At 49.6% G+C, this 27,649-nt stretch overlaps 2 protein-coding genes across 3 annotated transcripts in view; one reads left to right on the top strand and one right to left on the bottom strand.

The window, feature by feature from the left end:
- CHRM5 (cholinergic receptor muscarinic 5) overlaps positions 1-27,649 on the top strand; it is a 51,888-nt gene that overhangs the window by 16,722 nt on the left and 7,517 nt on the right. Inside the window, exon 1 of one of the 2 annotated variants that reach the window (XM_068162899.1) lies at positions 17,275-17,455. The exons of the other annotated variant lie outside the window; for it this stretch is intronic. The gene's annotated coding sequence lies outside the window, so the exon portion shown is untranslated. Of the gene's footprint in view, positions 1-17,274; positions 17,456-27,649 lie in introns of those variants that run through there. 2 annotated transcript variants of the gene reach the window in all.
- AVEN (apoptosis and caspase activation inhibitor) overlaps positions 1-27,649 on the bottom strand; it is a 93,843-nt gene that overhangs the window by 65,157 nt on the left and 1,037 nt on the right. Inside the window, exon 2 of the mRNA XM_068162900.1 lies at positions 2,828-3,002. Coding sequence (XP_068019001.1) covers positions 2,828-3,002 — 175 coding nt within the window. The remainder of the gene's footprint in view (positions 1-2,827; positions 3,003-27,649) is intronic.

Below are 27,649 nucleotides of genomic sequence, written 5' to 3'. Positions count from 1 at the left end.
CCAGCAAAGGGAAACAAACAGCTTCAGTGTTTCAGCCTATCACCCCACTTTACACACAAATATAAGCCCTAACAAAAAGCCTCTGGCAGGCTACTGACCTCCGCTGCTCGCGGAGCAGCTCCTGCTCAGGACTATTTTCAGCTGCTTTTTAAACTGGTCACTCTGAAATTTTCCATGTCAGTTGTGAGCTTCAGGTAGTGTTTTCCTCACCACCACCTTTTAAACAACATCAGAGAATGGCTGGATCAGTTTTCCATGAAAGGACCTGGGGAAAAAGCCACCCTTGTAAGCTCTGCCTTTGCAAACCTGCCTGCACACCCCTGCCTTGAATCAGACTGGGCAAGGCTTTGGCATGAGGGATGCTCTGCCCATGTCATTAACCATCTGACCTGATGAGCCAAGCTACAAGCCTCCAGAAAGCAGAGTTTGTATGTGTTTCATGGCAAGGTCTGCTGGACCTTACAGCCAGTTACCAAGCAGTCCATCCTCGGTGACTCTATGACACCTTAGTGTCTCCTCTAAGCTCTGATGATGAGCAAAGGGAGAGGTTTTCACTGGACAAAGAGTCTGCCTGTACCAGGCATTAGGTACCACAACACTTGTGGTGGTGGTGGTGTATTCCTGCAGCTTCCCCTCTGCCCTAACTGAAAACAGTGCTCTCTCACTTCATGCTCAGCAGCTGAGTAGGATTTAGAGTCTACCAGCAGAGCATGTGGAGGGAAAACAGTACAAAACAGCTTGGAGTGGAAACTAGAATTGGAAGCTTGAAGGAATAAGCTGGGGTTGACTAGGCAAGGCAAGGAATTAAACAGAACATAAAACATGGTAGTGGATGGAGAAAAATGAGGCCAAATGAGCAATCCCTGTCAGGACAATACAAAACTGGACTGAGCAAGGGACAGAGAGGATCTGACAGAGCTGGACCTTAGTGAACACATGTGGAAGGGAGGTGGCTCACAACAAAGACTGAGAAAAGCCTCACCACCAGCAACAGGAAACACAGACAAGAAGAAAATCAAGGGAGAGCAGGAAGAATTAGTAGGCAGGTAAAGGCTGACAGCAGAGACACAAGCTGCACTCAGAGCCAGCTTGGGACTGCTCAGGCCTAAACATTGGAATGAAAAGACAGAATCAGTGCTGCACTGGAGACTGGCTTGAGGCAGGGACAAGCTGGAAGCACAGGCAAAAAACTGAAAACCCCAGAATGTTTGTCTTCAGAAGCTACTGAAAGACAGACAATAAAATAGCCTGAAGACTTCTCAGCCCTTGAAAGTATCTGCAAGCTCCCCCCCAGCCTCTCACCAGAAGTGTCCCACTTCCCTCTACTACTGATAACAGTGCAGCAAACAGCCCAGCACCTGCTCATGTCCTGGGTGTCCTGGTGGATGGAGGTTGACCATGACCAGCAATGTGCTCTGGAGGCCAGGAAGGCCAATGGCATCCTGGGGTGGGTTAGGAGGGCTGTGCTCAGTAGGTGCAGAGAGGTTCCCCTGCTCCTCTCCCCTGCCCTGCTGAGGCCACATCTGGAATATTGTGTCCAGTTCTGAGCCCTCAGGTCAAGAAGGACCTCAGGGAACTGCTTGAGAGAGTCCAGCACAGAGCCACAAAGATTACTAGGGGAGTGGAAGGTCTTCCTCATGAGGAGAGCCTGAGGGAGCTGAGGGCTCTGTAGCTTGGAGAGGAGGAGCCTGAGAGGTGAGCTCATTGCTGGTGATCAAGATGTGCAGGGTGAGTGCCCAGAGGCTGGAGCCAGGCTCTGCTGGGGGATGCCCAATGCCAGCCCCAGGGGCAGTGGTGGAAGCTGAGGCAGAGGAAGTTCCATGGACACAGGAGGAAGAATTTTCCCCCTGTGAGGGTGCCAGAGCCCTGGAGCAGGCTGCCCAGGGGGGGTGTGGAGTCTCCCTCTCTGGAGATATTCAAACCCCCCCTGGATGTGTTCTGTGTGACCTGCTCCAGGTGACCCTGCTCTGGCAGGGGGTTGGTCTGGATGAGCTTTCAAGGTCCCTTCTGGCCCCTAATGTTCTGTGATTCTTTAGCCAAGCAGCATTAAGCTCTGGTGGTTGTTACTTTACTGTAGCTAATTTCTAACAGCCCCCTCTGAGCTGTAGCTGATAAATCCACTTATTTAGACTTGAGAGATTTCAGAGCTGCTCAAAATCCATTTATTTAGACCTGAACTCTTCCGAGTTACTCAACTCCCCTCCCCCCCAACAACACCCTCTTTGCATCTGTTTCCTGATGCTGTTCCAACACACTGGCACACCAAGAGTTCCTCAAACAGCCTTAGCTAACTGGCTCTTTGTGCAACTGCCCATACCACTCACACATAGCACAGCCTCTCCCCCCTCCTCTTCTAAAGAAAGGAGAACACCTGATCTGTATTTCCCATGAGACCAGTGCTTGCTATTGCTGCACACACCTGCCCAGTGCTGCCTGCACATTCCTGTCCAAGCAAACAACAGTGAGCAGCTGCTTGACTGCTCTGCTGTCCTTTTTTGTTCCCTGGAAAGCAAACCAGTGCCCAAGCTCAGTAAGACATTCACTGTCAGCAGGAACAGGCTCAGAGCAGCTGGATGCTGACCCTCAGAGCCACACACAGGGTCATGGGAAGGCTAGAAAGGCAGGAGCCCTGCTTCGCTCCACAGCCCTCTGCAGCCTGTACGCTACAAGGGTGCTCCAGGGGAGACTCAGAGCCCTTCTGAAGACATCAATGGCAGGCAGGAAGGGTGTCCTAGGGTCCCACTCCATCAGCAGGGACAACAGCCAGCAAGGTAGCAACGTTTCAAAATGCCCAAGCAAAGGAGGCTGTAGAGTAGAAAATGCTGACCTGCTGAGCTCAGCAGGACACTGAACTCCGCTCCTCTCCGTGGCTCCTCCTGCTCTCCCTCTCTCTCTGTGTCCTCATAGCGGCTCCAGTTGGACAGAACCTTCCTTCTTGAATAGCTTCTCTGCTCTTCCTTCTCTCCTTCCTCCTGCGAGTCGCTGTCCTCGGCCTCCTCTGCCTGTGCCAGTGAAATGCATAGTGTAAGCCATGGCAATCCAGGAGCGTTCTGTCCTGCATTGGGGCAGCCACTCACACAGAAAGCCCTCCAACCACACAAGTGAAGCCCAGAAGGACAAAGCAGCCTGGCTGCCTGTCAGAAGTTTAGACCAGGTGCCACAAACTTGCTGAGTTGTAAGCAACTCATCCAGAGGGTCAATAAAAGCACCTAGTGAGGCTTACAGGGGTCAAGCAGTGACACTGATGCCAGTCCCAGTGGCTTCCCTCCTGCTCTGGAAGCCCATCAGGAACAGCTTTCTTCCTGAAACTGAGAGCACTGTGTGGGAGCAAAACTCAGACTTAATTAGAGTATCTCTGCCCAAGTGCTGCAGTGACACCAATGACAAGTGAAAGAAATTATCTTTGTAGAGCAGAAGAGGGAAAGAGGAACGTAACAAACACTGCAGACAAACAGCTGGAAAGGGTGAGCCACGTAAGCATTGCCATTATAACCAACCTCAGGCTTTTAAGTCAAGTAATAGGGAATAATTAACCCAAATGATTTCCTCCATGAAAGCAATTTCACAGGAATACACCCAGGAGCATCAGCCAGCCTGCTGGCAGTCAAGCTCTGAGCCTGAACTGTTACACAGCTCTATGGTCAAAAGAAGAGCTCATTGCAGAGTCAGCTTCAGATGCAAGCAGAAGAGGCATTTGCCAAAAGCAGCCAGAGGAAACTCTGCCCTCCCCTGAATCCTCTGCCAAAGCTCTCCTCTCCCAGGGCCTGGGCTTCAGCTAGAATGCCAATCAGCTCCCACCCAGGGAGTGTGACACTCAACAGCAAGAGCTGGGAGCATCCACAAGGGTTCTGTACAAGAACAGCTTCTGCAGAAGAAGTCTGAAGCTCTGAAGCAGTGGAGTAAAGAAGCCCAGAACGCAGGGATTCCCACCGTGCCTGCCCCAAGCATTCCTGCTGGGAAGCTTCACTCCCTGCTCTCCCTCACTCCACCCCTCCTGTCACCAGATGAAAAGGCACCGTTCCACTAAGCACGTTTCTCATCCCCACGGCAGCCCAGCTCGAGTTTCTCTGCTCTGCTGTGAGGTGTGAAGCCATCCCCATCCACTGTCAGTTCATTTAACAGGCAAGATGCCCTGCAGTCAACTACTATACAGCCATAAGCCAAAACCACCCTGCAGCTCCCCAGCAGCACTGGCATGAAGGAGGACCTTGGCTTCAGAAGCTATGTATTCTCATCACTGGGTCACTTCCCAGCTAAAGAAAGGCCACAGAGCAAGGCAACACATCTGGTTTAGACCCACTCTGGGAATCCATCAGGAGGAACATTCTGTAGTTACCCTTTGGCTCAGCTAGACAAGGACAAACTGTCTGAGACTTTCACATTCCTTCAGTGTCCGAGCACACAACAGGCAAACTTCCACCAACACCACAGACATTGCTGTTGCACTCCAACACTGCATTTAGATGCAAGTATTATGGGTGTCAAGTGTAGTAGGGGTGCCAAGTGGAGGGGGCCAGGCTCTTTTCAGTGCACAATAGTAAGCTAAGGAACCACAGGTTCAAGCTTGGACAGAGAAGGTTTCACCTCAGCATGAGGAGAAACTTCTTGACAGTGAGGGTGGCAGAGCCCTGGAGCAGGCTGCCCAGAGAGGTTGTGGAGTCTCCTCTGGAGCCTTTCCAACCCCACCTGGATGCCTTCCTGTGCAGACTACCCTGGGTGATGCTGCTCTGGCAGGGGGGTTGGACTGGGTGAGCTCTGGAGCTCCCTCCCAACCTCTGATGTACTGTGATAGTGTGAAGTAGGTCATCATAAAGAGAAAAGTCCAAAGTAGCAGCCTGAGGAGAGTGGAGCATCAGCACACCTTAGCTCTGAAAATACACTGCCAATGAGCCAGAGCTGCAGCAAAGCCTGTTTCATGGCTTCCACACTCATCTCCACTGAAAGCAAAGCCTGATGCTGAGGGGTGGATTCTCCTGTGTTTGATGGCTTACAAATGCCTGCCAGGTCTCTCACACAAGCAGCAAAATCTGAACTGGATTAATCTCTGCCAAGGAAAATAACTCTCTAACTCCACAGCCCAGCCCCTCTCAGCACTGCTGTACAGATGGGGTTAGGAACAGCATGAAGGAATGACAAAATCAGAGAGCAAGGGGATGAATTCAAACCCCTGCATGGCTGGGGACTGAGCCACAGCTCCAGCTTCCCTAGAAAAAGGCTCAATCTCCTGTATCAAGATAAGATTCAACATCTTTATCTCCTGCTCCTCTACAAATGGAATCACTTGCTCCAATCTAGGCAGCCTGGTGCTGGAGCTGACACAACTCAGAAGGGAAAGCAAGAACAGCAGCACACAGATGGACCTGGGCTGTGCTTTGGGGGTGTTTTTCAGAAAGAGCAGAGTCCCCTCAGGCAGCCAGGATGGAACACAGAGTTACTTAGAATCACAGAATCAAGCAGGTGGGCAAAGACCTCAGAGATCATCAAGTCCAACCCACTACCTAATCCCTAACACCTCCTGACTACTGAACCATGGCCCCAAGTGCCACATCCAAGCCTTTCTTGGACACCTCCAGGGACAGTGACTCCACCACCTCCCTGGGCAGCACATCCCAATGGCCAGTCTCTCTGTGAAGAAGAACTTTCTCTTCACCTTAAGCCTAAACTTCCCCTGGCACAGCTTGACACTGCATCCTCTTGTTCTGGTGCTGCTTGCCTGGGAGAAGAGACCAACCCCCACCTGGCTGCAACCTCCCTTCAGGGAGTTGTAGAGGCCAAGAAGGTCTCCCCTGAGCCTCCTCTTCTCTACTTACTACAGACCTCTCATGATACAGGATCACAGGATGCTAGGGGTTGGAATGGACCTTTGGAGATCTTCAATGTGCTCCTTGCAGCTCTCCATGAACAAAAGAGGAGCATCACCCCCTTACCTTCCAGCAAGCTGCTATGAATTCAAGTGCTCTCCCTCAAACTGGACTAAATTACATTTCCCAGCCTGGTAGCAGCTGAGTCACACAACACACCTCAAGGAAATTTTGTCTCTGAGAAGTCAGATTGTTAACTTGAATTTTAAGAGACAAACCCCAAACCCTCAGGTGTCAATAGCAGTTCTGTAGCCTGCCCAGAGGTTTGCTTTTGAAACAAGGCAACCTCAGCTCCAAAGCTGCTTCCATTTCCAGTAAATATTCAAGGGAGAGCTTTACCTGATGCAGTGCAAGGAGCCACATCTGAATACTTAACAAAAATCTTCATTCACCCTCTTAGCTGCCTGCTCTAGCCTCTAGCCAGGCTACACACTGCCCCTGCCCTCACACCTCCCTGAAAAGGAGTCTCAGTCAGTACAGAGCAAACGTCTGCCCTCTGTGGAATGAAATAAAACTACTTCCCTCCTGCCCCATCCTCAAATAACAAATGATACAAGCTGAAATAACTTCTAGATGCCAACTCAAATATAACCTTTCAAACCATACTACTCAGGTAAGAGGAAAAGCAGCATTGAGTTAGATCTGGACACTATTGCTGAGTGCTCTGACACACTGTGATAGCACCGGTGGTGTAGGACCTCTCTGTTGTGCCTCTGGTTCAGATGGGAAGCCACCTGCACAGCTCACTCAGGTTTTGCAAGGGGAGGAGCATGCAAAAGCCCTGCTGAGCAGCCCCCAGAAACCTGCAGACTGGTTTGCATATCAGATGAACAAACAGCAAAGTGAAAATAGAGAGCTCCCTCTAAACACCACAGTGAGAGTCCTCTGAACAAGAGAGGAAGAGCCAAGCTGCCCTGCAGAGGAGCTTGCATGGTTTAAGGTCTCCCACCAAAGAATGTATTTTCATCCTTTACCAGAGCCTTTGACTCTGCAAAGGCACAGCACACAGGACTCCAATCTCCAGACCTCCACCACAACACAGGACATTCTATTCCACCCTCCTTTATTCACTACCTGTGCACAGGGAGTTGAGGATGGTATGGAGAAGAGAGCAGGAAAGCAGGCTGCTGGGTGGCTTTGCTTGCACAGAACGTGGTGATGCACAGGGCTCAGGAGTGAAGGTGTCACAGTGAAGTAAACATTGTTCTGGACAGGCAATTCCCCCAGGGTCAGCCTTTGGCATTTCCCTGGGAGGCAGAGTGCCTGGATCAAACCAAGGCTGGAGAAAATGCAGCAGTGACCTCTTGCAGCCTGCTGCAATTCCTCAGCCACTCCTCACGCTAAGTGCAGGCAGGCCTAGCCCGCTAAGCACACGTGTGCAAACACTCAGCAGGAGCTGCTCACAGCCCTGTCAGAGGAACACAAGTGCACTAAAAGCTTCTGTGAAGGCTTTCTAAAACTGCATTTATGACCCTTGGGAAGCCACTGGACCTCAGGCTTACAGCCCTCTTCCTGTCCAGAACTCTGGGAGGAGAGTTTAAAACATCTCATTCCTGTCAGCACTGCCAGTGCTCTGCAGCGACTGAGGGCCACAGCCATGACAGATGTTCAGTGTGTCCCTCGCTGGAGCCCTGCCCTGCCCCATCCTGCAGCTAGCATGCAGCATTCCTTTCTAATCTGGTCTGTAGGATTTCCCCCAGTTGTCTTCCTAAGAACATCACTTTGCAGAATGCATGACAACAGTTGGAGCTTTCTTGCTCATCTGTTAGGGTTTAGCTATTCCTCTCCTTCACCTTCTGCCCCAATTCATGCAACAGCCTTTTCCATTTGACCTGAGGCCTCGAGCAGCCAAGTTAGACTCACAGAATTGCTAGGGTTGGAAGGAACCTCAAGAATCACCCAGCTCCAATCCCCCTGCCATGGGCAGGGACACCTCACATTAGTTGAGGCCTTGAGCAGCTGAGTCTAGTTGAGAGGTGTCCCTGCCCACGGTGGGGAGGTCAAAGATGACCTGAGGTCCCTTCCAACCTGAGCCATTCTAGGATTGTGGGATCTTTAGGAACTCTTTACAAATACCAAGTGCTACTCTGCCCCTTCCTTATTGCAACTTCTGTGTTACTGCTTTGAATGTTACACCTCTCAAAACCATAACCCAGTCCTTAACCCTTCCCACTCCTCACTGGGGATACTCAGCTGCAAGAGCCCAGACATCTTACATCCCTACACGAGTGCACAGCAGCTGGCCAGTGCCGTGCAGGGACACCTGCATGCTGGTGGGCAGAGATAACCACTGCCCACTCCCAGCACTTGCTCCTCTCCCTAACAGCAACAGTACACAGCAATTCCTTGAGTAAACTTCTGCCTTGAGCCCTTCTTCCCTTCTTGGAAACTGCTGTTAAGGCTGTGGCCAAGTGCAATGATACTCAGGTTTATCTTTCTCAGGCCCAATTTCCCTTCCCATCAGGGGAAAAGGCTAGCAGGGAAAAATGAAAATATGCTTTGGGTTGAATCTGATCCAGACTAAAATATCCTTTGGGTTGAATCTGACCTAGGCTGCATCATGCATAGGCATCCATCTCTTCCTCATTTGTATTTCAAGTAGGAAGATGTCAGATGCTGTGCAGAGACAGTTTCACCTCTCCTCCTCATCCCAATTTGAGCAGCACCTGTTACACTCAAACTTACATGCATGGGACTTGTAAGTCGTAGGGTCAGCCCCCCAGATACAGGTAAGCAACAAAGCACTTGGCAATCTCTGCACTTTAAACTCTTCCCCAGAACAAAAGTCTGTACACAGAGGCTTATATGAGTGGCAGTAAGTATGGGAGCTTGGCCGACAGTAATCAGTATCACCCAGGTTGGAAGAGCCCTCAAAGACCATCGAGTCCAACCTGTCACCACAGCCCCTGAGTGGCTCCACTATTCCTCTAGGCAGACAGAAATGGAAATGGGAAAGGCTTAGTTACACTGAAACTGCCCTTGGCAAGCCATGCCCACTTTTAATGGAATGCTTCCAAGTCATTGCTGGTGTGACCAAGCAGGAGCAGTGCAATGACAGCAGAGATCCTTAGCACAATATGGATCCAACACAATCCACAAAGCACCACAGAAGAGGTCTCTCTCTCTTTTTTTCAACTGCTCATTAGATGCACTTTTTTAACCTTCAATCCAGAAAGGTACAGGAGAATCCCTTGACAGCTTAATTTTCTCTATTACAGTGATTGACAGGCTCAGACTTTGTGTTAGTTATATATAGTATAATAATCTTAAACCAAGAAAGTGTTCTGCCTTTCCATATTTACCTAATTGCCAGCCCTAGATATAAGTCCCATATGTTCCTCTTCTCTCTCTTGTAAGTAATTAGAGACTTTGTAGCATGAAATCTAAAGTTAGCACAGGAATACATCCCCTGGTGTATAGTGGTGGAGATTCAGTGGGCTTTCCACAACACAAACTGGATGGTGCATTAAAGACAAACACAAAGTTGAGTCACAGTTATGGCAAAGGAAAGCAGAACTGCATTTATAAATGCATTCATAGAAGCACAGAATTGTCAGGGCTGGAAGGGACCTCAGTTCCAAGCCCCCTGCCATGGGCAGGGACACCTCACACCACAGCAGGTTGCTCACAGCCACCTCCAGCCTGGCTGCAAACACCTCCAGGGATGAGGCTTCCACCACCTCCCTGGGCAGCCTGTGCCAGGCTCTCACCACCCTCCTGGGGATCAACTTCTTCCTAAGGTCTGATCTAAATCTCCCCTCCTCTAGCTTGGATCCGTTCCCCCCACTCCTATCACTACCCAACATCCTGAGCAGTCCCTCCCCAGCTTTCTTGTAGCCCCCTGCAGATACTTTCAGAGAAGACAAGGTATAGTGCAATTGTCTTGATCCTGATGCACATTCATAGGCATTCAGAATCAAGATGTCCTTGCCCACAAGAAGTAATACAGAACATTATGAAGTTGTCTAGACAGAGGTGGAAGAGAGTGACAGAACTTGAAATGCAATTTGCAGTGATACAGACAAACAGGAATCTGGGTTTTCACTCATTTTAAAATCCCAAAACAAGAGTTAATTAACAAGCTCCAGGCAGACCTAACAGCAGCCTGCCAGCACCTGAAGGGGCTACAAGGTGGCTGCAGAGGGACTGATCCCAAAGGCCTGCAGGGACAGGACCAGGGGCAATGGTTTGAAATGAGAGCAGAGCAGATTGAGATTGGATGTGAGGAACAAGTTCTGCAGCAGGAGGCTGCTGGAACACTGCAGCAGGTTGCCCAGGGAGGTGGTTCAGGCTCCATCCCTGGAGCTCTTCAAGGTGAGGCTGGACAGGGCTGTGAGCAACCTGATCCAGTGGAGGATGTCCCTGGATGACCTCTGGAGGTCTCTTCCAACCCAGACCATTCCATAACTCCATGTTCCACTATCTGATAGGGTCCCAGGAGGCATGCCAACACACTGATCCATCTACCTAGGAACACGAGTGGTAAAGGTCTAGACAGAGAAAAGAGTGCAAGGTAGAGCTCTATTAGAAGGAGTTGAGAGTGGAATACAATCTCCCAAACCATTCTTAATCCAGATGTTAGAAGAGTAAATAAAAGCTAAGATTTGTGACTTTCCCTGGGAAAGAAGGTTTTCCTAAAGCAGGGACTCCCTAAGCTCCCCCAGCTCCTTTCAGAGGCAGGAGGAGTGTTCTGCAACAGCACTGGGGCAGGCCTGCCACAACTGGCTGCAGCTTAGCCACACTCCATTGTGCTCAGTGCACACCACAGCAACAAAGAAAAAGGGAGTAAAATCTTGTCCACCACATGACTTTGCTTCAAAGCTTCCACTTGCTGGGTGAGATGTGAATGGCTGAGCTGACTAAGGACTGCAGACGAAAGAGCCTATTTTCTCAGTGCCGGTTAAGTGAAAAAACCTCCTCTAAAAATCCTCCTGGGGCTCGGGGAAGCTGCAGCAGAGCGAGCACCAGCAGGCTGCAGGTCACAGCTCATCTTTCTCACAGATCATTAATAGTATTTCCACAAGCTACAGCCATATTTTGCACAAATCTTGCACCTCACTGAATTGGAACAACAGCTTCTGTTAGAAGCTAAATCTCTTCCTTCGACTCCCCGAGCCGGAGCAAACATTAGAAAGATGAACAAGTTAAAAGAAGGCAGCCCCAGAGGGATCCAGCTCTGGTTCTGTGATGATTTGTAACCACTGCTGTCAATGGCAGACCTTCCAGGAACTAGAAAAGATGGCCCCAGTTCTGCTGCTCCCTTCCCACTGCTCTCAGAAATCCCTCTGGGCCCTGCCGGCACAGGATAAGCTGCATCAAAACCAAGCAGCCTCTACCACACCCTGCTGAAGATCTGCGCTGCAGCTTCCCGAGACAGCAGGCTTCAGCCTGGTGACTCATAGATAAACAAACTTAATAGCTGTGCAATGCATCTTCACAGAAGGAAGCCTCCAAAGCTCTCTTCTCCAAGACAAATGGCCTTGGGAACTTGGCAAAGCCTGGCAAGGATTTGGTTTGGACACCGCCTGCTGCACAACTTTGCTCGTCAGCTAGAGGATTCTGCAGACAATGAAGCCAGCAGCTAGAATTTAGCTCTACTCATTCAGATGAAAACTCCAAAGTGAAGGGCACTTGCTGGGGTACGCTGTGAGAAGTGTCATGACAAACTCAGCACTCATTCTGCACTAACTGGGAAACTCAGCAGCTGCCTTGTTCCGCACAAGTCCTTCGCCTCCCTTCCCCAGGGCTGAGTCATGCTGTGAGCAAAGGGCCTGGGAGAAGCCTTGGCCAGCTGCTGTCTACAGATAAAGAGACTTCTGATTCTCTACACTTGGCTAGACAATGCCTTTCCACCAACACCAGACCAACTGTGTTAATGCAGAGGAAATAAGTACATGAAAGCTACTGCAAGGACACAAAACCATCAAGGAATTTATATCAAGCTGTCACAGGGAGCTGCTCTACTTCCAGACTGACAGCTCCTTGGGAAAGCTGAACCTGCTTCTCACATTCAGCAAAAGCAAGAGTGCAGGCATGAAACAGAATCCTGTCTTGAATGAAAGAGCAACTTTCAAGAACAGCTCAGGAAGGAAGTAGAGAGCCACCAAGGTTATAGCCTTTTCCCCCAGCTACTGCCTGCTCCTGTGCCCAGGCTGGCTTTGCCAAGGCAGGGGCTGGAGGTATTGCATTGCTATGCATCTACAGGGGGGCATTTGTAGGTCATATTCTAAGACCAAATGATATGGTGGTGGTTTGCTCTTGCACCACCACACACTTTGGAATGTACCCTGGGGAATTACCACATGACACAGGATCTGCAAGGAAAATGAAATCATTGTTTACAACAACAACAAAACAAAAGCAAGCAAACAACCCTCCCTGCCCCCAAAAAAAAAAACCAACCTACCAAACCACCCACCAAACCAAATGCAAAAGCCTAAAGGGTAATGAACACAGAGAAAAATAGCCCAGCAGGCCCCCCTTACAGACCCCTCTGTGGGGACCACAGCCCAAAGGCCTCCTTGCCTTACCTCCCCCACTGCACCACTGCCACAGCCCAAACAATTGGTTGGCACAAGAGAAGTAAAGGCAAAGTTCAGAAGGCAGCAAAGAGGCAAAACCCAGGAGAGAGCCCAAAGAAAGATGCTGTGTCCTCAGATTCTCTAGGAACTTTTGCAGGCCAGTGGAACAGGCTAAAGCTCTCTCCTAGTGTTCTGTTCAGCCCCCTGAAGGGTCCACCTCCGACTCTCACAAGTCCTCTGGAAAGACTCATTTACAGAGAAGACATTTGTCTGACCTGCAACAGGCCTTCAGTATTCTGGGTAGCTCTTAACCTGTAAGATACATTCAGTGTTCTGGGTAGAGCAGGGAAAAGTTCTGCAGAAAGTTGTTTGTTCTTAGCAGCTCTGCTGCTCCTGAACAGAAATCCCCTGAGCTTCATTACAGACTGCCTGTCTGCAGAAATTGCTTCAGTTCTCAGGTGTTAATGTCACAGCATTACAGACTAATCCAATCTGAAAGGGACTGCAAGAGGTCACCTTGTACCTCTACCTGCTCAAAGAGAGGTCAGAACTGAAACCAGAGCGAGCAGCTCGGGGCTTTGTTCACTCAGGGCTTGAAACCTCCCAGTCACGCAGCCACCTCTCAGCCTTCCATTTGGTTGTTCTATTCCAGCACGTCTGAGACTGCAAAAGCAGTTGTATGAACAGCTTTAACAACAAACAACTTGTCAAACACCCACAGGAGGAAGTCTGTAGCATCAAGGAACCAAAGTTTATTGAGGGCATATATTCAGCTCAACAGTTAAGAAGAGGCTTTAAAGAAGATATTACTATCCTGCTAATCATAGAATCAATCTTCATGAGCCAGGGAGTAAGACAGCTCCTCTCAATAAACACATCTGCCAGGAACTGCCATGGGCTGCAGAGCTTTGTGCTCCTGCAATCAGATCAATGCTACAGTAAAACTGTGACCAATTATGTTCAAAAAAGCAGCAGCCACCAGCAGAACTGAGGAAATGTGGAGCCTTCACCCTAACCCACAAAGGCTAGTGCATAAACTTCAGAGAGGCTGCTCAAAAGAGTAACGTTTGAAGGACAGGTCTACAGACAAGTCTAATGTTTATTCAGCATCCCATACACACAGAGAGCAAACCCAACAGCACAGGGTGGGGACTGAGCTGCTGGGGAACAGCTCTGGGGAATGGGACCTGGGGGTCCTGGTGGACAGGAGACAGCAAGGTGCCCTGTGGCCTGCAGAATACTACAAGGGCTGTGATTAGTAGCTTGAGAAATGTTCTCCTGCCCCTCCACTCTGCCCTGCTGAGGCCACATCTGGAATATTGTGTCCAGTTCTGGGTTCCTCAGGTCAAGGACCTCAGGGAACTGCTTGGGAGAGTCCAGCACAGAGCCTCAGAGCTGCTGCAGGCAGTGGAACATCTCCCTGGGAGCACAGCTGAGGGAGCTGGGGCTTGGAGCTGGGAGCAGAGCAGCCTGAGGGCTGCCCTCAGTGCTGGGGATCAAGATGTGCAGGGCTGGAGCCAGGCTCTGCTCAGGGATGGCCAAGCACAGCACAAGGGGCACTGGGGGCAAGCTGGAGCAGAGGAGGTGCCAGGGGAACAGGAGGGAAACTTTGTCCCTGTGAGGGTGGCAGAGCCTGGAGCAGGCTGCCCAGAGAAGTTGTGGAGTCTCCTGCTCTGGAGCCTTCCCAACCCCCCCTGGATGTGTTCTGGGTGCCCTGCCCTGGGTGCCCTGCTCTGGCAGGGCTTGGGCTGGGTGATCTCTGGAGGTCCCTTCCAACCACTAATATTTTGTGTTTCTGTGAACGCAAATCCAGTAACTCTCTACCAAGGCCAAGATGCCAAAGAAGCTTCAGGGTATCTCAGACAAGGAAGAACATCTGACAGTGTTTCTCAAGAGAGATTTTTTTTTGCCACTAGAAAAGTAAGAAAAAAAAAGAAAAAAAAAGCCCAACCACAATAAAATTCCAAACAAAAAAATCACCAAAAAAAGCTCCTTTCAAAATCTTTCAGCTTTGCTATGCTAAGAATTAAGCATTCTCCAAAACATTTTACTCCTGACTACTAAACTCACCATTTCCTACCTTTAATTTGATAACATTTAGTACCACGTTAAAAGTGTCATAGTACCATCCTATCAGTCAGGGTTGGAAGGGACCACAAGGATCAGCCAGCTCCAACCCCCCTGCCATGGGCAGGGACACCCCACACTAGATCAGCCTGGCCACAGCCTCAGCCAGCCTGGGCTTAAACACCTCCAGGGACAGGGCCCCAACCACCTCCCTGGACAACCCATTCCAGGGCTTCACCACTCTCATGGGGAAGAACTTCCTCCTCACCTCCAGCCTCAATCTCCCCACCTCCAGCTTCATTCTATTCCCCCTAGTCCTATCACTACCTGAGCAGTCCCTCCCCAGCCTTCCTGTAGCCCCCTTCAGATACTGGAAGGCCACAATGAGGTCACCTGGGAGCCTTCTCTTCCCCAGGGGTTTGTCATGCATCTCTTTTGTAGATAAGCAAACACCTTATTTTTCCCTAGGGATGTCAGCTCATGGCCATCACTGATGTTATTTCCCCACACTGAAATACCTTTTCAGCTTGCACAGCATTACAGCATTACACCATCCTGCAGACACCAAGCAGCAGAGCAGCCTTTGACGCTCTGCACCTAACTACAGAGTGGCAGAACACAATCAAGAGCTTTCTTCCATTTCCTATTGTTAACAGTGCCAGCTGAAGCTCTTCCTACCAGCTCATGGCAGAGTGAGACAAGCACAAACAATGGTCAGAGAGGCTGGCAGCCTGCCGTGGAACGTGGGATCTGGGAAGCAGGTCCCCCCTTCATCTCCGGCAGCAGCTCTCCACCAGCCTGGCTAAGCGTAAGCCATGTCCTCGGCTTAAACTTCCTGCAATGCTAAACTTCCTCTTCTAAAGCCCAGTTTGTTTGCTCTTTCCACTAAACATTTGATCCTCCATTGCTATTCCTGTTCCCCAGAACCCTCCTGCAGGCGCAGGTGTCCCCTGTCACACTCACATCGCTCGTTTCAGAAGGATCCTTTGCTACAAATATTTATGCTGATTGGTGAAACTTCCAACAAGAACTTCAGACCCTTTGCAGGTGGCTCCAGGCTCCTTTGTCAGGGAGTGCTTTAGGATGGCCTCCCAGACCTATTGGAAGGAAGCTGGAGGTGGGGAGATTCAGGCTGGAGGTGAGGAGGAAGTTCTTCCCCATGAGAGTGGTGAAGCCCTGGAATGGGTTGTGCAGGGAGGTGGTTGGGGCCCTGGCCCTGGAGGTGTTTAAGCCCAGGCTGGCTGAGGCTCTGGCCAGGCTGATCTAGTGTGGGGTGTCCCTGCCCATGGCAGGGGGGTTGGAGCTGGCTGATCCTTGTGGTCCCTTCCAACCCTGACTGATAGGATGGTACTACCTGCAGTGCATCCTCTGAGCCTTTCAGGACACAAGTATTGATCCTTGGGTCACGGTGGGAAACTCCCTTAAACACTCAACATTGGTCACGTCTCCAGATCAGCTTTCACACACCAGCACACTGCAAACAAAAGCATCCATAGGGTGAACAATCAAGCTGTAAAAGGAGGCACTGTTAAAAGGAAGCTCTATAAAAGTACTACAAGAGAAATGAGAAGGGCCAGCATCCTGCTTTCCTCCCTCCTGGCACTGTTTTCAACACTGCCAGCAGCACATTCCCTACAGTTTTCACCTTTCATTGCTAACATTCTGCCATTTCCCAATTCTAATTTCACCTTCTGCTGAAACCCTTCACATCTCTCCTGCTGCTCTATCCAAATGGCAGATCCAGCTACTATGCAGTTCTCAAATGAACTTGCTTTATTACACTGGTGATGTGGTGAGGAAACAGTAAGGCTGCAGTTGCAAAGAGCCTCACCTGACGATATTTTCAGAAAGGGGTGTCAGAAAGGCATCATGTGGAGGAGCAGTGCAGAGCCAGGGAGTAAATCACAGTGCCACAGTATGTTAGAGGTTGGAAGGGAGCTCAGGAGATCACCAGGTCCAAGCCCAATTGATGAACAGCAGGTGACAGAGAAGTTATTAAGGACAAAAAGCAGGTTGCCTAACGTGCAAACCAAATGTGTGGCTGTAAAGTTGAATGCAAAGCCACCTCTGAAGGAAGCAGCAAACAGGATACACATCAACTGAAAGACACTGAGCAAAAGGCCAATCAGGCCACACTAGGCAAAGCAACCAGATATGACAGCAGTGCTACAGCAAAAAGACATCACCCTCAACTCCCAGGCTTTCAAACAGCATTTGAGACCAACCCTAACATTCAATTCTTTCTTTATGCAGCAGGAAATCACAGAAGACACAGAGAGTACTAACTACCCACTTGAGAAACAGACACCCAGCCCCTTCCTCCTCCTCTTAGGCCACCCAGTGACAAAGCTGTTTTCTCCTTTTCATTTCCCTAGATGTCTGCAAACCCTAAGTCAACACAGTGATGCCAGGCAAGTGGAAATGAGCAAACATGTAATTCACCAAGGACATGCCTCCACACTTGGAGACTGCAACCCCTGCCTCAGAATCATGGCAGACTTTGCCTGAGAGTTCAAAACCAGCAGCCACTCATGCCCCCATTATCAGCTTCCTCTGTGCAAGGCAGCAATCTCCTTCCTAGCACAAGCTCAGCAAAGAACAGGAACTAACCAGCCAGAGTTCCCTCAGGCACCCTGCAAAGTACTGTGCCATTACGTGGCAAGCCCCTGCCAAAGCCTGGTTTGTGGTGGCTTTGCTTCCAAGAGGCAGGGTTGTGCAGAATTCACCTGTGCTGTAGATCAAAACACAGCTGTGTGATGGAAAACGTTTCTCCCTGATTCGCCTCCCAAACAAAAGGCAGCAATGTACCCTGCTCCCTCTCATCAACCTCCTTCAGCAGTACAACTCAAGGATGGTGTAGGAATAGCGGAGCTCCCAGAGCAGGATGTGCTAGGAAACAATTCAGGAATGAATGATGGGCATGCTTGGGGATTCTCTCTGTATATCAAAAGATCAGCACAACACAGATTAAAAAGGGCGTAGAGACATCACCCTGTCCTGACCCAGGTAAGTCAGAAGCAGAAGTTTATACCACCACCCATGTGTGGCATGCACTTGCTCTGCAAGCAGTCATCTGCTGCAGGGCCACAGAAACACAGGCACGTATTCAAACTCCCCTCCCAGCCACATCTCCACTGTACACTGCTGACAGAAACAAAACTGTCTCCAGCAAAAATAGCTGCTTGCCCCGGAACAGCCTAAGAACAGGGGAGTGGGGCAGAAGAGAGTGAAGGGGCAGGAGAAAGCCCCTCAGAGAGACAGTGTGAATAAACACAATCCATGTTTATGTTCAGCTGCTGCACAACTCCAGCACTTGAGCCAGAAAGTGGAAGTCAGTTTGGTTCCCTTCTCTGCACAAATGCATCTCAGGTCATATCTCCCATGCCCCATGAGAGCACAGCGACTCCACAGGCTCTGGAACGCTCAATCCAGCCTCTCTTCTCAGCCAGACCTGCTCTGCTTTGGACAGCACCTGGACACTCCAGGCAGGAGAGTTCAGGAAGCTGGTGGCCTGTGCACCATGCAGGTGCCCAACCACCAGAGGAGAGAAAAGAGAAGCAACCCCCCCAGCACTTCAGCCTCTGCTTCTCTCCCTAGGGGTCTCATGTTTTGACATAAGTACAAAGGGACTGAAGAAAAGGAACTGAGGGAAAGTCAGTTCCAAAAGCATTGAGTCCAACGGCAGGTCACTTGAGAATGACAAAACCCAATTGACAGCACTTTGCATTTGAAAGTGGGAAGCAAACAGACACAGTTTGAACTTCTTCCCATTCTCCAAAGCCATCGCTCACTCCTCACTGCACACTGGAACCTTTCCATCCTGCACTCTGCATCTCAAACAGGGTCCACTGGCTGCCCTCCCGCAGCAGAGCATGGGGGCTAACGGCTCTGGAACCTTGTGCACAAGCTGCTTCTAATATGAAGTGGCAGAACCCAGGGCTGGTTTGCTCTGTGTTTCCAGAGGGAGCTGAAAATAACACATTACTTCATTAAGAGACATTTTTCTCTGCATCATAAACAGCATTTGCAGTGACTAACAAGGAACACAATGAAGCAGGAAAACAAACATTTATTATTGAGGAGCACATCAATCTGCGTTGCTGTGTCACTGGAAACAATTAAACCACTTTTCATTACACTTCTTCCTTCAGGGTTTCACTTAATTTAGATGAGATCTTTCCCCCCTTCTAATTATTCAGCAGAAAACAAACACTTGTAAAAGCCACTGAAGTGCAGTCCTTGGCAGCCAGTTCAGACAACTCACTGCAGGTATTTGCAAATCCTTGTGCTCATGTGCTTCATCTTCTTCCCAGGCTATAGCTAATGAAATGCAAAACCAGACACAAAGATCTCTAGCCTGACTATTTTGTGTTGCACTTGTGATGTATCAGCAGCATTGGTAAGATTAAGTGGTACTGCCACACATTCAGTGCATTCCATCCTCACAGCCCGTTTGAAATCATCTATTCACACCTGTTAGCAGGGATGAGGTCAGGGCACACACGTTTGTCTGCTCACATTCTTTCACCTGCTGATGAATCTGTAGTAGGCCTTCGGTGACTTCTAAGCATTGTGTCTCATTAACAGAGCCAATCTGCTTCCTTATTGCTCACCTAGGCATCATAGCTCTAGCAGTGCAAGTTCCAGTTTCTATTACAAACCATTTTTCATCTTGAGGGAAAAAGGAGAAAGCTAATGCTGGCTTTTTTTCCCCCCTTTTCTTTAGATTAAAGAAGGAAAAGCCTCAAGAGAGGCTTTCATGAAAAGAGAAAAAATATCCCTGCAAAGAGTAATCCTCTCCACTAGGCTGCTCTATTGGTGACCTTTAGAGAGAGCTACCAAAGCTAAAGAGAAGCTTAACTAGCAGAAAGGGCAGCTGAGAGAACAGGTAGCATGAAGGGGGGGAAAGGTTTTAATCTTTATTGTACAGGATGAGATTGTTTGAAAAGAAAAATCCTCAGAAGGTTTCATCAGAGTTGGGATAGTGAAACTCTTCCCTTTGGGCTAGCTAAAGACAGAGCTGACCCAGAGAGCCATCCTACTCTGGAACCTGTGCTCTGCACAACAGCAACGATGCTGCAGCTCAAGGGGAAAACATCCCAAGAATCACAGAAGAAAGAAATCTCTCCTTGGAAGTTTCACGCTGGCCCTGCTCTGATGCTCACAAAGTGTGCTCCTGGAAGCTGCCTTACTCACCTCAGCGACAAAAGACAGTTTGCAACTGTTTCACACAGTTAGTGTGTGTAACCAGCGGCAGGGTGGAACTCGCAGATACAGAGCGCCCAGAGATTCCTTTTCCAGAAGCACCCTTGCAGGTGCACAGATAATGGAAAGAAAAAAAGCCATACCCTTGCAAGTCCTTATGCTTAAACCTCTTTACAGGTGACAAAAAACCAACACACACACCCCCCAAATGAAACCTGCAGCACTCCTCTCTAGAGAGAGCATCTGCCAAGAGCTTATCACTAAACAAGGCTCAAGTCAATCTCCACAAACAGTTGCAAACTTCTCAAGCACTCTGTTACAACTCCACGAGTGTTGTGTGACTATCAGCACAAGCTGTGCCTCTCCAGAGGCACAAGCCCAGGAAGGTTTTGTCTTATACCTGCACCAGCTGATGCTGGGCCACTGACGTCTTGGCCTCCACTCCAAACTCCCTTTGGTAGTTGTTGATCAAAGCTGAACGCAGCTCACTGCAGACATCTGGAGGATCAGGGTGCAAATCTCAGACACTGCTTCATCGTCAACTCTGACTTTGTTTTGGAGAGGGGTGGGGAGGAAATGCTCTGAAAGATACATGTTCCTAAGCAGCCTTAAAGAATGTGCTTCCCTAATATGCAGTAAAGCAGCAAACAATCACGGTCTGCAGCCCCAGCACCATTACAAAGCCAAGGTGTTCAAGTGTCGTTTCATTCTGCCATCGGCCTGGAGTGCCATTCTGGGAAGTCTGAGCTGCTGCACGATGAGCTCAGCACCACTGGGAAGCAGCTCTAAGAACGATTTAGAACTGGCTGAAAGTACAAACACATCCAAATTACCAGCAAGGTAAAGGAGTACTGGGCTGCACTTGCTGGGATGGTCCCAGGACTTCTATGCACATCACAACTCTACCTGCAAGAGGCTGCACTGGCTGCCGGCCCTAAGTGCTACAGAACATTAACTGCAGGAGGCCTTTGCATCCATTTTGCAGCAGTGAGCTCTAGACACTGCTCAGCTGTCCAGACAGCAGATAGCCAGCCTCAGCTGTGGTTTGTTCCAGCGGCAGGGAAACCGCTTGGAGCACACCACTATTACACTCAACCAGTTCCAACCCCCCTGCCATGGGCAGGGACACCTTCCACTGGACCAGGTTGCTCAAGGCCTGAGTAATTTGAGTAGCAGTCTGAAACAACATAGAAAATAAAGAACATTGAAAAATCAATGAGCAAGCCCCAAACCCTTAGGTTTGTCGAGCACCCAGACAAACACCGAGATCTCACAACAGCCCAGTGACAGAGCCGGGGAAAAGCTGTGGCCCAGATCTCTCTCTGCAAGGTATTCCAGGGTTAAACAGAGTCTGTAGAGTCTGCAGCTGTATGGTTAGCCTCTGGGGAAAGCGAAGCAGGAATAGAAACAGGACTTGAGGCAAGGTTCTCCCCCACTCCAGCAGACTGATGGGTTTATGCCAGCACTATTAAGCCTACCTGCAGAAGACTTAAAGCCTTAGTTTAAAAAAAGTAGTGAAAACCCACATTCACCTCAAAGCACAAAGGAATCACATACATGGAAAAGAAGAGTGGGACATGGACCCCCTCTGTGCCTTGCCGTAAAGCACCAAACGACACCGATCTGAAATCCTGTGATAGGAAAACCTGTATGAAATATTCCTCTCTACTTGTTATAAGGCTCTAAATCACCACTGAATCGATAACCACTAATTCTTTGCTTCTTTAAAATAGAGGCAAACCTTCTGGTAGCTAGACAAGTCAGTGCAGCACCACTAGATCAGCTGGAAACCCCTGACGGGGTTCCTGAAACCAGCCAGCTGCCTTGTGAGGGAAAGAGCAGCAGCACTCTGTGGAATACTTTGTGTGCTCCTCGGCACAGACATCTCCCCTGTCCCACTGGATGTACCTGGTGTTTGATGTTCTCTGGGACCAGCCACTCATCCCAGCAGCACAATAATACTTGTTGGCTCAGAATTACCAAGTGTTCCCTTCCTACAAATAACTTGCCTTCCGAGTCACAGTGGCAAGCCCTAATAACTCATACCTACGTGCGATTGCCATATGGTCCATTGTACGTTCGGAAAGCATCACCAGGGGACGAGACAAACCTTGGCAGCCACGCCGGGCTCAGCCTCCAGCCCCGGCTCCGTCTCTGTCTCTGTCTCTGCCCGGGCAGCGCGACCCGCGGGGTGGCGGCTGGGCCGCCTGCCCCATCTGCCGGTGGCCACCAGCACGGCTGCAGAGCCAAAACCCAGCTGAAGATGGATGTTCTTAAAGACTGTAGGTTTAGGCTTTCCCCGAATTCTAAGATGTTCCCTTAATTGCGATGGGAAGCCCTGGGGAGAGCTTCTCCCCTGCTCACGGTATTACTGCTGCACATTTCCGCTGGATAAAATCCATTCCCATTTCCAGGACGTTTGACTCTACATGAGGCTCTGGTTTAAAGGTGTGTTTCACACAGCTAACAAAATATGGAGCTATACAGTGATTTGGTTAAGACAGCAAATTTTGGGGACAACCAGTTTGCAAGTTACCAAATTCCTGCCTCGAAGGGGAAAAGAGGAACAAAAGCATGCACGTAGGTGAGGCCAGCACCGCACAGCCATCCACACCAGACAAATAGCCAAGCGCCTGCCAAGGAAGTCACAGACACAGCAGACACGAAGCTGCTGCACAGCAAGGCTGCTGCACGCTCAGCTGTGTAATGGGAAGCCTTCAGTACAGCATCCCAAGTTAAACCAGCAGGGAAGTTGGTAAAATACAATGAAGGAGTCACAATAAAACTCCCTAAAGCGTTCCACACGAAGTGCTCAGGGGTTACGATGGCACACTGCAAACCCCAGAGCTGGGAAAAGCAGGTTGCTCTATTGTCCTGAAGCTGAAAAGAATAAATTAACTCTGGCTGGATAAAATGTGTTTATCTTTTTCCATTGCAAAGATAACCTTGAAAAAGAAAAGAAAAGCAAGCTAAAACAAAACCAGGCTCTGACAAGTGGTTACACAGCAGCTCTGCGGAGCAGCCTCAGTAACCTTCACCACAATCTCAAAACCTTTGACAATAGTTCTCAGTGCTGATCTCCATTTACTTCCTACACACAGCATTACACAATCTGTCAACCCCTTCAGTCACAATTCTTGTTCTCAGTGCCCAAAGGAAACCTCCTCCTCCTCCTCCTTAATAGTGTTTTCCTTCCTGCCTCAACAGACCTGTTTGCAGCAACCTTTCCACTTCGTGGCACATTGCTACCCAGGCTTCCCCAAAGCATCCTATCTTCTCAACTTCACACCTTGCTTCACTCCTGCTCTCACAACTTTCCTCAGCTGCTCCAAACCTTGCAGAAGCAGAACCAGCTTTCCAGTGTGACTGCATGGCTAATCGATCCTTCCTCAGGCAGGAAGCTGCAGTTAACCAGCCACGTACCTCTGTAGATTTTTCCTGTGTAAACCTGGTTGTTATATTTAACCTTGAATTACGCCCTGCTGCAGGCTGCTTCTGCCATTTGTTGAGGCTGTTCTGTGCTCCACCCTCCTGTCTGCAAATCTTAACACTGTATATTTTGCTCCTTCATCTGAATTATTAATAGGAACCCTGTGCACGAGCAGACACAGAGCCAAGCCTTGCAGAAGCCTATTTCATCAACACCAGTTTGACACAGACCCAACCCTGAAGAAGTTTCTAACCACTTGTTCACACACATTTCAAGAGGCTTAATCTAAATCAACACGCTCTCAGTAAAACAATCCACATTCCATTCATCATCGGTTAGTGCCTCTTCACACCTTAGGAGAGACAATCCTGAGAAGAAAAGCTTGTCACACATCATTAGCAATCAAGTGCAGCTCACAAACCGCCCTGCATTAATCAAAGCTCTTTCCTAGTTGCTTTTGAGCACATTAAGATACAACATCAAAAGATTTATTGCGTTCCAAACCCAGGACTCTCTGGTACCCTAACTGCACAGCTCTGCTACAGTGTTCTAAAGGAAAGCAAATGTATCTGTATTGAACAGCCCAAGGTTTTGTTCCCGTGCCTGTGAACAGATGGCTTCTTCCAATCGCTCAGACTTTGAAGGTTTAGCTCACTCTAATTAGGACAAATTTACGTGGTGCTGACAGCGTTAGATGTTCTGTTAGATCAGCCCTACATGAGCACGGACCGCGGGAAGGAGGATTCAATAAACACCAAATAAAGGCAAGGACATCTTGGAGCTAACCAGAAAGGAGAAAGTTTGCACTCAGATGGGTCTGTCAACCTCCACTCGGTGCCAGCAGAGCCCACACGGGGACAGCGAGACAGACCTGCCAGCTCCGACGGCGCTGGAGCACCAGCAGGCAGCAGATGCACAGGGAGGGCACGGCCCAAAGAGCTCTCTGCGAGGTGCACATGTAACCAACAGACAGGACAGGAACTTTCCACACGGGCTGTGGGCAAGGATCACGGAATCACCACGGTTGGAAGAGACCTCAAAGATCATCGAGTCCAAGCTGTCACCACAGACCTCAGGACTAGACCACGGCACCAAGTGCCACATCCAGTCCCCTCTTGAACACCTCCAGGGATGGGGACTCCACCACTCCCCTGGGCAGCACATTCCAGTGGCCACAGTAAAGTCCAGCACCACTTTCACAAGTCCATCAGGTTGGGTTTGTCTGGATATTCCACAGAGAAATTTAAAAATGGCACAAGTGCAGAAAACAGGAATTCCAGGAAAGCTAGGGAGGGCAGAAGTGGGAGATAATACTGGGCTGGTCTCCAGCAGACCTTTCGCTGGGAGTGTCAAAATCCCACGTTATTTTACTAAAAATTAACACTCTTAACCCTGCTTGGTTTATTTAACACAGAGCAGATGAGCTGGAGTAGACAAACCCAACGGGAAATGATTCAAGCTGAGAGATCTCCGAAGGAAATGGCCATTTGGTAAAGCAGCTGGGCATAAGGAGACTTGGACTGGCTTGGCAGGGAGCGCAGCAAATCTCAGTAACCAAGCCAGGCAAACCGCCACACACCCTAGCTACAGAAAGACCTAGGGAGTGCAAGAGCTCTTCCTCCTCTTCACAAGCAATAACAACTTCCCTCTGTGCTTTGCAAACCAATTCCATGGTTGAGACAGGCAACATCTTGTTTTAAGAGAGGAGCTGGGGAGCTCCTCAGAGAGCTCTCCCAAATCGCTGGCAGAAATAATGAAAGCTTTCATCTCCAACTCTGATTCACAGCTGGATCTACCAGGCAGGGGATGGCCAAGTCAATTATTCATGGACGACCCTGATCTCCTCCTCATTAGCACCCACCAGAGGAGGGCTTCGCCAGTAGCGCAGTTGGCTCCCCACTACCAACCCCAAGGTATCTATCTGAGTACAAGCACAGCAGTGTAAAACAGGCAGAGCGGTGTCCAGCCCCCACTGGCTCACAGAAAACTGAGACTTCCACGTGCCACCACTACTTTCTTCTCCCTGGTGCACAGGGCAGAAATAACATCCTCCTGTAGCTTCAAACACATGATTAGAAACCACCAAATAAAAACACCCAAACCCACCACATCTGAAACAATTCAACAGAGGCAAGAGAGGCAGGCAAGAGAGGCAGGCAAGAGAGGCAGGCAAGAGAGGCAGGCAAGAGAGGCAGGCAAGAGAGGCAGGCAAGAGAGGCAGGCAAGAGAGGCAGGCAAGAGAGGCAGGCAAGAGAGGCAGGCAAGAGAGGCAGGCAAGAGAGGCAGGCAAGAGAGGCAGGCAAGAGAGGCAGGCAAGAGAGGCAGGCAAGAGAGGCAGGCAAGAGAGGCATGCAGCTGCCCTCAGCACTGCTGTGAAATGAATGCAGCTGCCTTAGAAATACTGCTGCTGAAACATGATGCAACTGAATGCCAAATTCTACCTCACAGTAACAACTGCACAGCCTTTCCAAGAGTTTTTAATGCACTTTGGGTTTATTAGCACACCTCACCTCTAACTTTGCTTGCATTCCACTGCTCTCTCCACAGCAGGGCCAGCAGCCCCCAACACAGTTCTTTCATACAATTTGATGCAGATTTTGTCATGAAGCTTTTCCTGACTGAGGCCACAAAAGAGAACAAATGTCTCAGGCAAGGACTAAAGAGCCAGCAAGAAGTACTTACATTTCCAACTCAGCAGCTAGTGTTTCCTAAACAAATGGGGTACAAACAAACACGATGATAGATGTGCCAAAGCTTTAAAACTACAGAAGAGCCTGGGCTCAGAATTCTTGTAAGGAAATAATAACAGGTGATCTAAATCTTCATTAAGCAATGCTAGAATTATCCCAGCCGAGCAGGAGAGCTCCTCCCAAACGCCCAGCTGACACTGGCAGTGTGGAAGTGCAGAGTTCTCACCCCAGAAGGCAAAAGGGCTGGAAGTGCCCTTGGAAACCTGAGGTATTACAACATTCAGCCTGCTCAGCCTCCCTTCTCCTAAGAATTTCAAAAGCCTTTAAAAAAGCAGGAAATGAGAATTTCAGAGAAGGCTGCAGCTCTCAGCAGACAGCAAGGGGAGGATCGTGGTGAGACCACTCACATTCCCCACCTTATTGTCCAACTCTCCAGGTCTGAAATTGACATACCCTCACTGGAGGAGATCTGAAGGCTGTTGCTGAAAGACAGCCAGATCTCCCCACACACAAACACTTCCTCTGGGCCAGCCCCCACTCCTCCTGAGCTGGCACACTTGTGTGAAACAAGGCACTGCTGAACAGAGAGAATGCGGACTGGGAACAAAAGGGGATTGTCTCCTACCTGCTAAGACTGAGCCTGTTCAGAAAACACAGTCTAGCACACATCAAAGAAAGTACAAGGGAGCTTGTCTGGCCATGCAGGTGGAAGATAGAGGAGGAAGGAGGTTCTCCCTGTGGTAAATGATGAGGTGGGCTCAGAGGTTACACTAAACAGCAGCAGCTGCAGGCTGGCACAGCTGTGGACACTATGGCTGGATTGCTGGAAGCCAGTCCCACTCAACACAAGATTTGAGGCAGCTGTGCTAAGAGACCATGCAGTGCTCAATACCAAAAGCTTCCAGTGCAGGAAGAGCACCACACTGAAATAATCTTTAGTAAAGTTCTGGAAAAACCTTAGTTACTGCTTCATTTCTACAGACCCAACCCTAGCCTTGGCCAAAACCAAACCAAGTCCCTGCGCTGGACTAAGGTGGAGAGCAGCATGCCAGAGTCAGTGGTGCTGTGATGAGGCAAAAGGCAGTGCAAGCTGCTTCCTGAAGCACATCAAACAGCAGTCTAGACAAAAATGCATGCACAGAACATCATTCCCTTCCTGAGTGCACCTTTCAAAGACCAGAGTGGGCTGTGGTGGCTCACCAGCAGCAGAGAGCACACGGACACAAATGCGTTCGAACTGAGCAGCAAATGGCTGGCTGACTTGGGAAAAAAATCATTCCAGGATAGAAGTTCACTCAGCACAGCTGCTGGATTTCCCCCTGTGCCTCTGTGGCTGAGGTGGGAGCACTGCTGTTTCACATCCAGAATCCAAACCTCTCTGCACACATCAGAGTGAACTCAGCAATGTATATCACTGACCAGTGAAATTACCAAGCACTGCTCTAGCTAACGGCCCTGATCCCACTGCATCTTTTATCTCCCACAGCCTGAGTTGCATCTCAAGACAACCAAAGAGGGGTGAACACTTTGCACCTTTCTTCAAATCCCCCAGCAACTGTGAGAGTTCTGATGCAGATGAAACACTGACTGGGCCCAGTGGAAGTGACAGCATCATAGAAGTCAAAGTGAATCCATTCTATGCAGTGCTGAAACTGGGGCAGCAGCTGGTCCATCCCCATTAGGACTCCTAGGGCTGCCAAAACCAAGCAGCATGAGGTCATCGTTGTCATCCTTGTGCCAGTCCAGGGCCAGCCCTGCTTTCTGCACTGCAACCACACTACCTGAAGCAAGGCAGTCCGAATGGAGTCGTGTCAGAGCAGTGACAAACGGCGCCTGCTTTCAAAGGTCCAGTGGCGATCTCACACTGTGGTGGAT

This window comes from Melanerpes formicivorus, unplaced genomic scaffold, assembly GCF_026170545.1.
Source record: "Melanerpes formicivorus ecotype bairdi unplaced genomic scaffold, bMelFor1.0.p_v2 SCAF_68, whole genome shotgun sequence".
Classification (NCBI taxonomy): Eukaryota; Metazoa; Chordata; class Aves; order Piciformes; family Picidae; genus Melanerpes; species Melanerpes formicivorus.
This window is presented reverse-complemented; position numbering and strand designations above follow the sequence as displayed.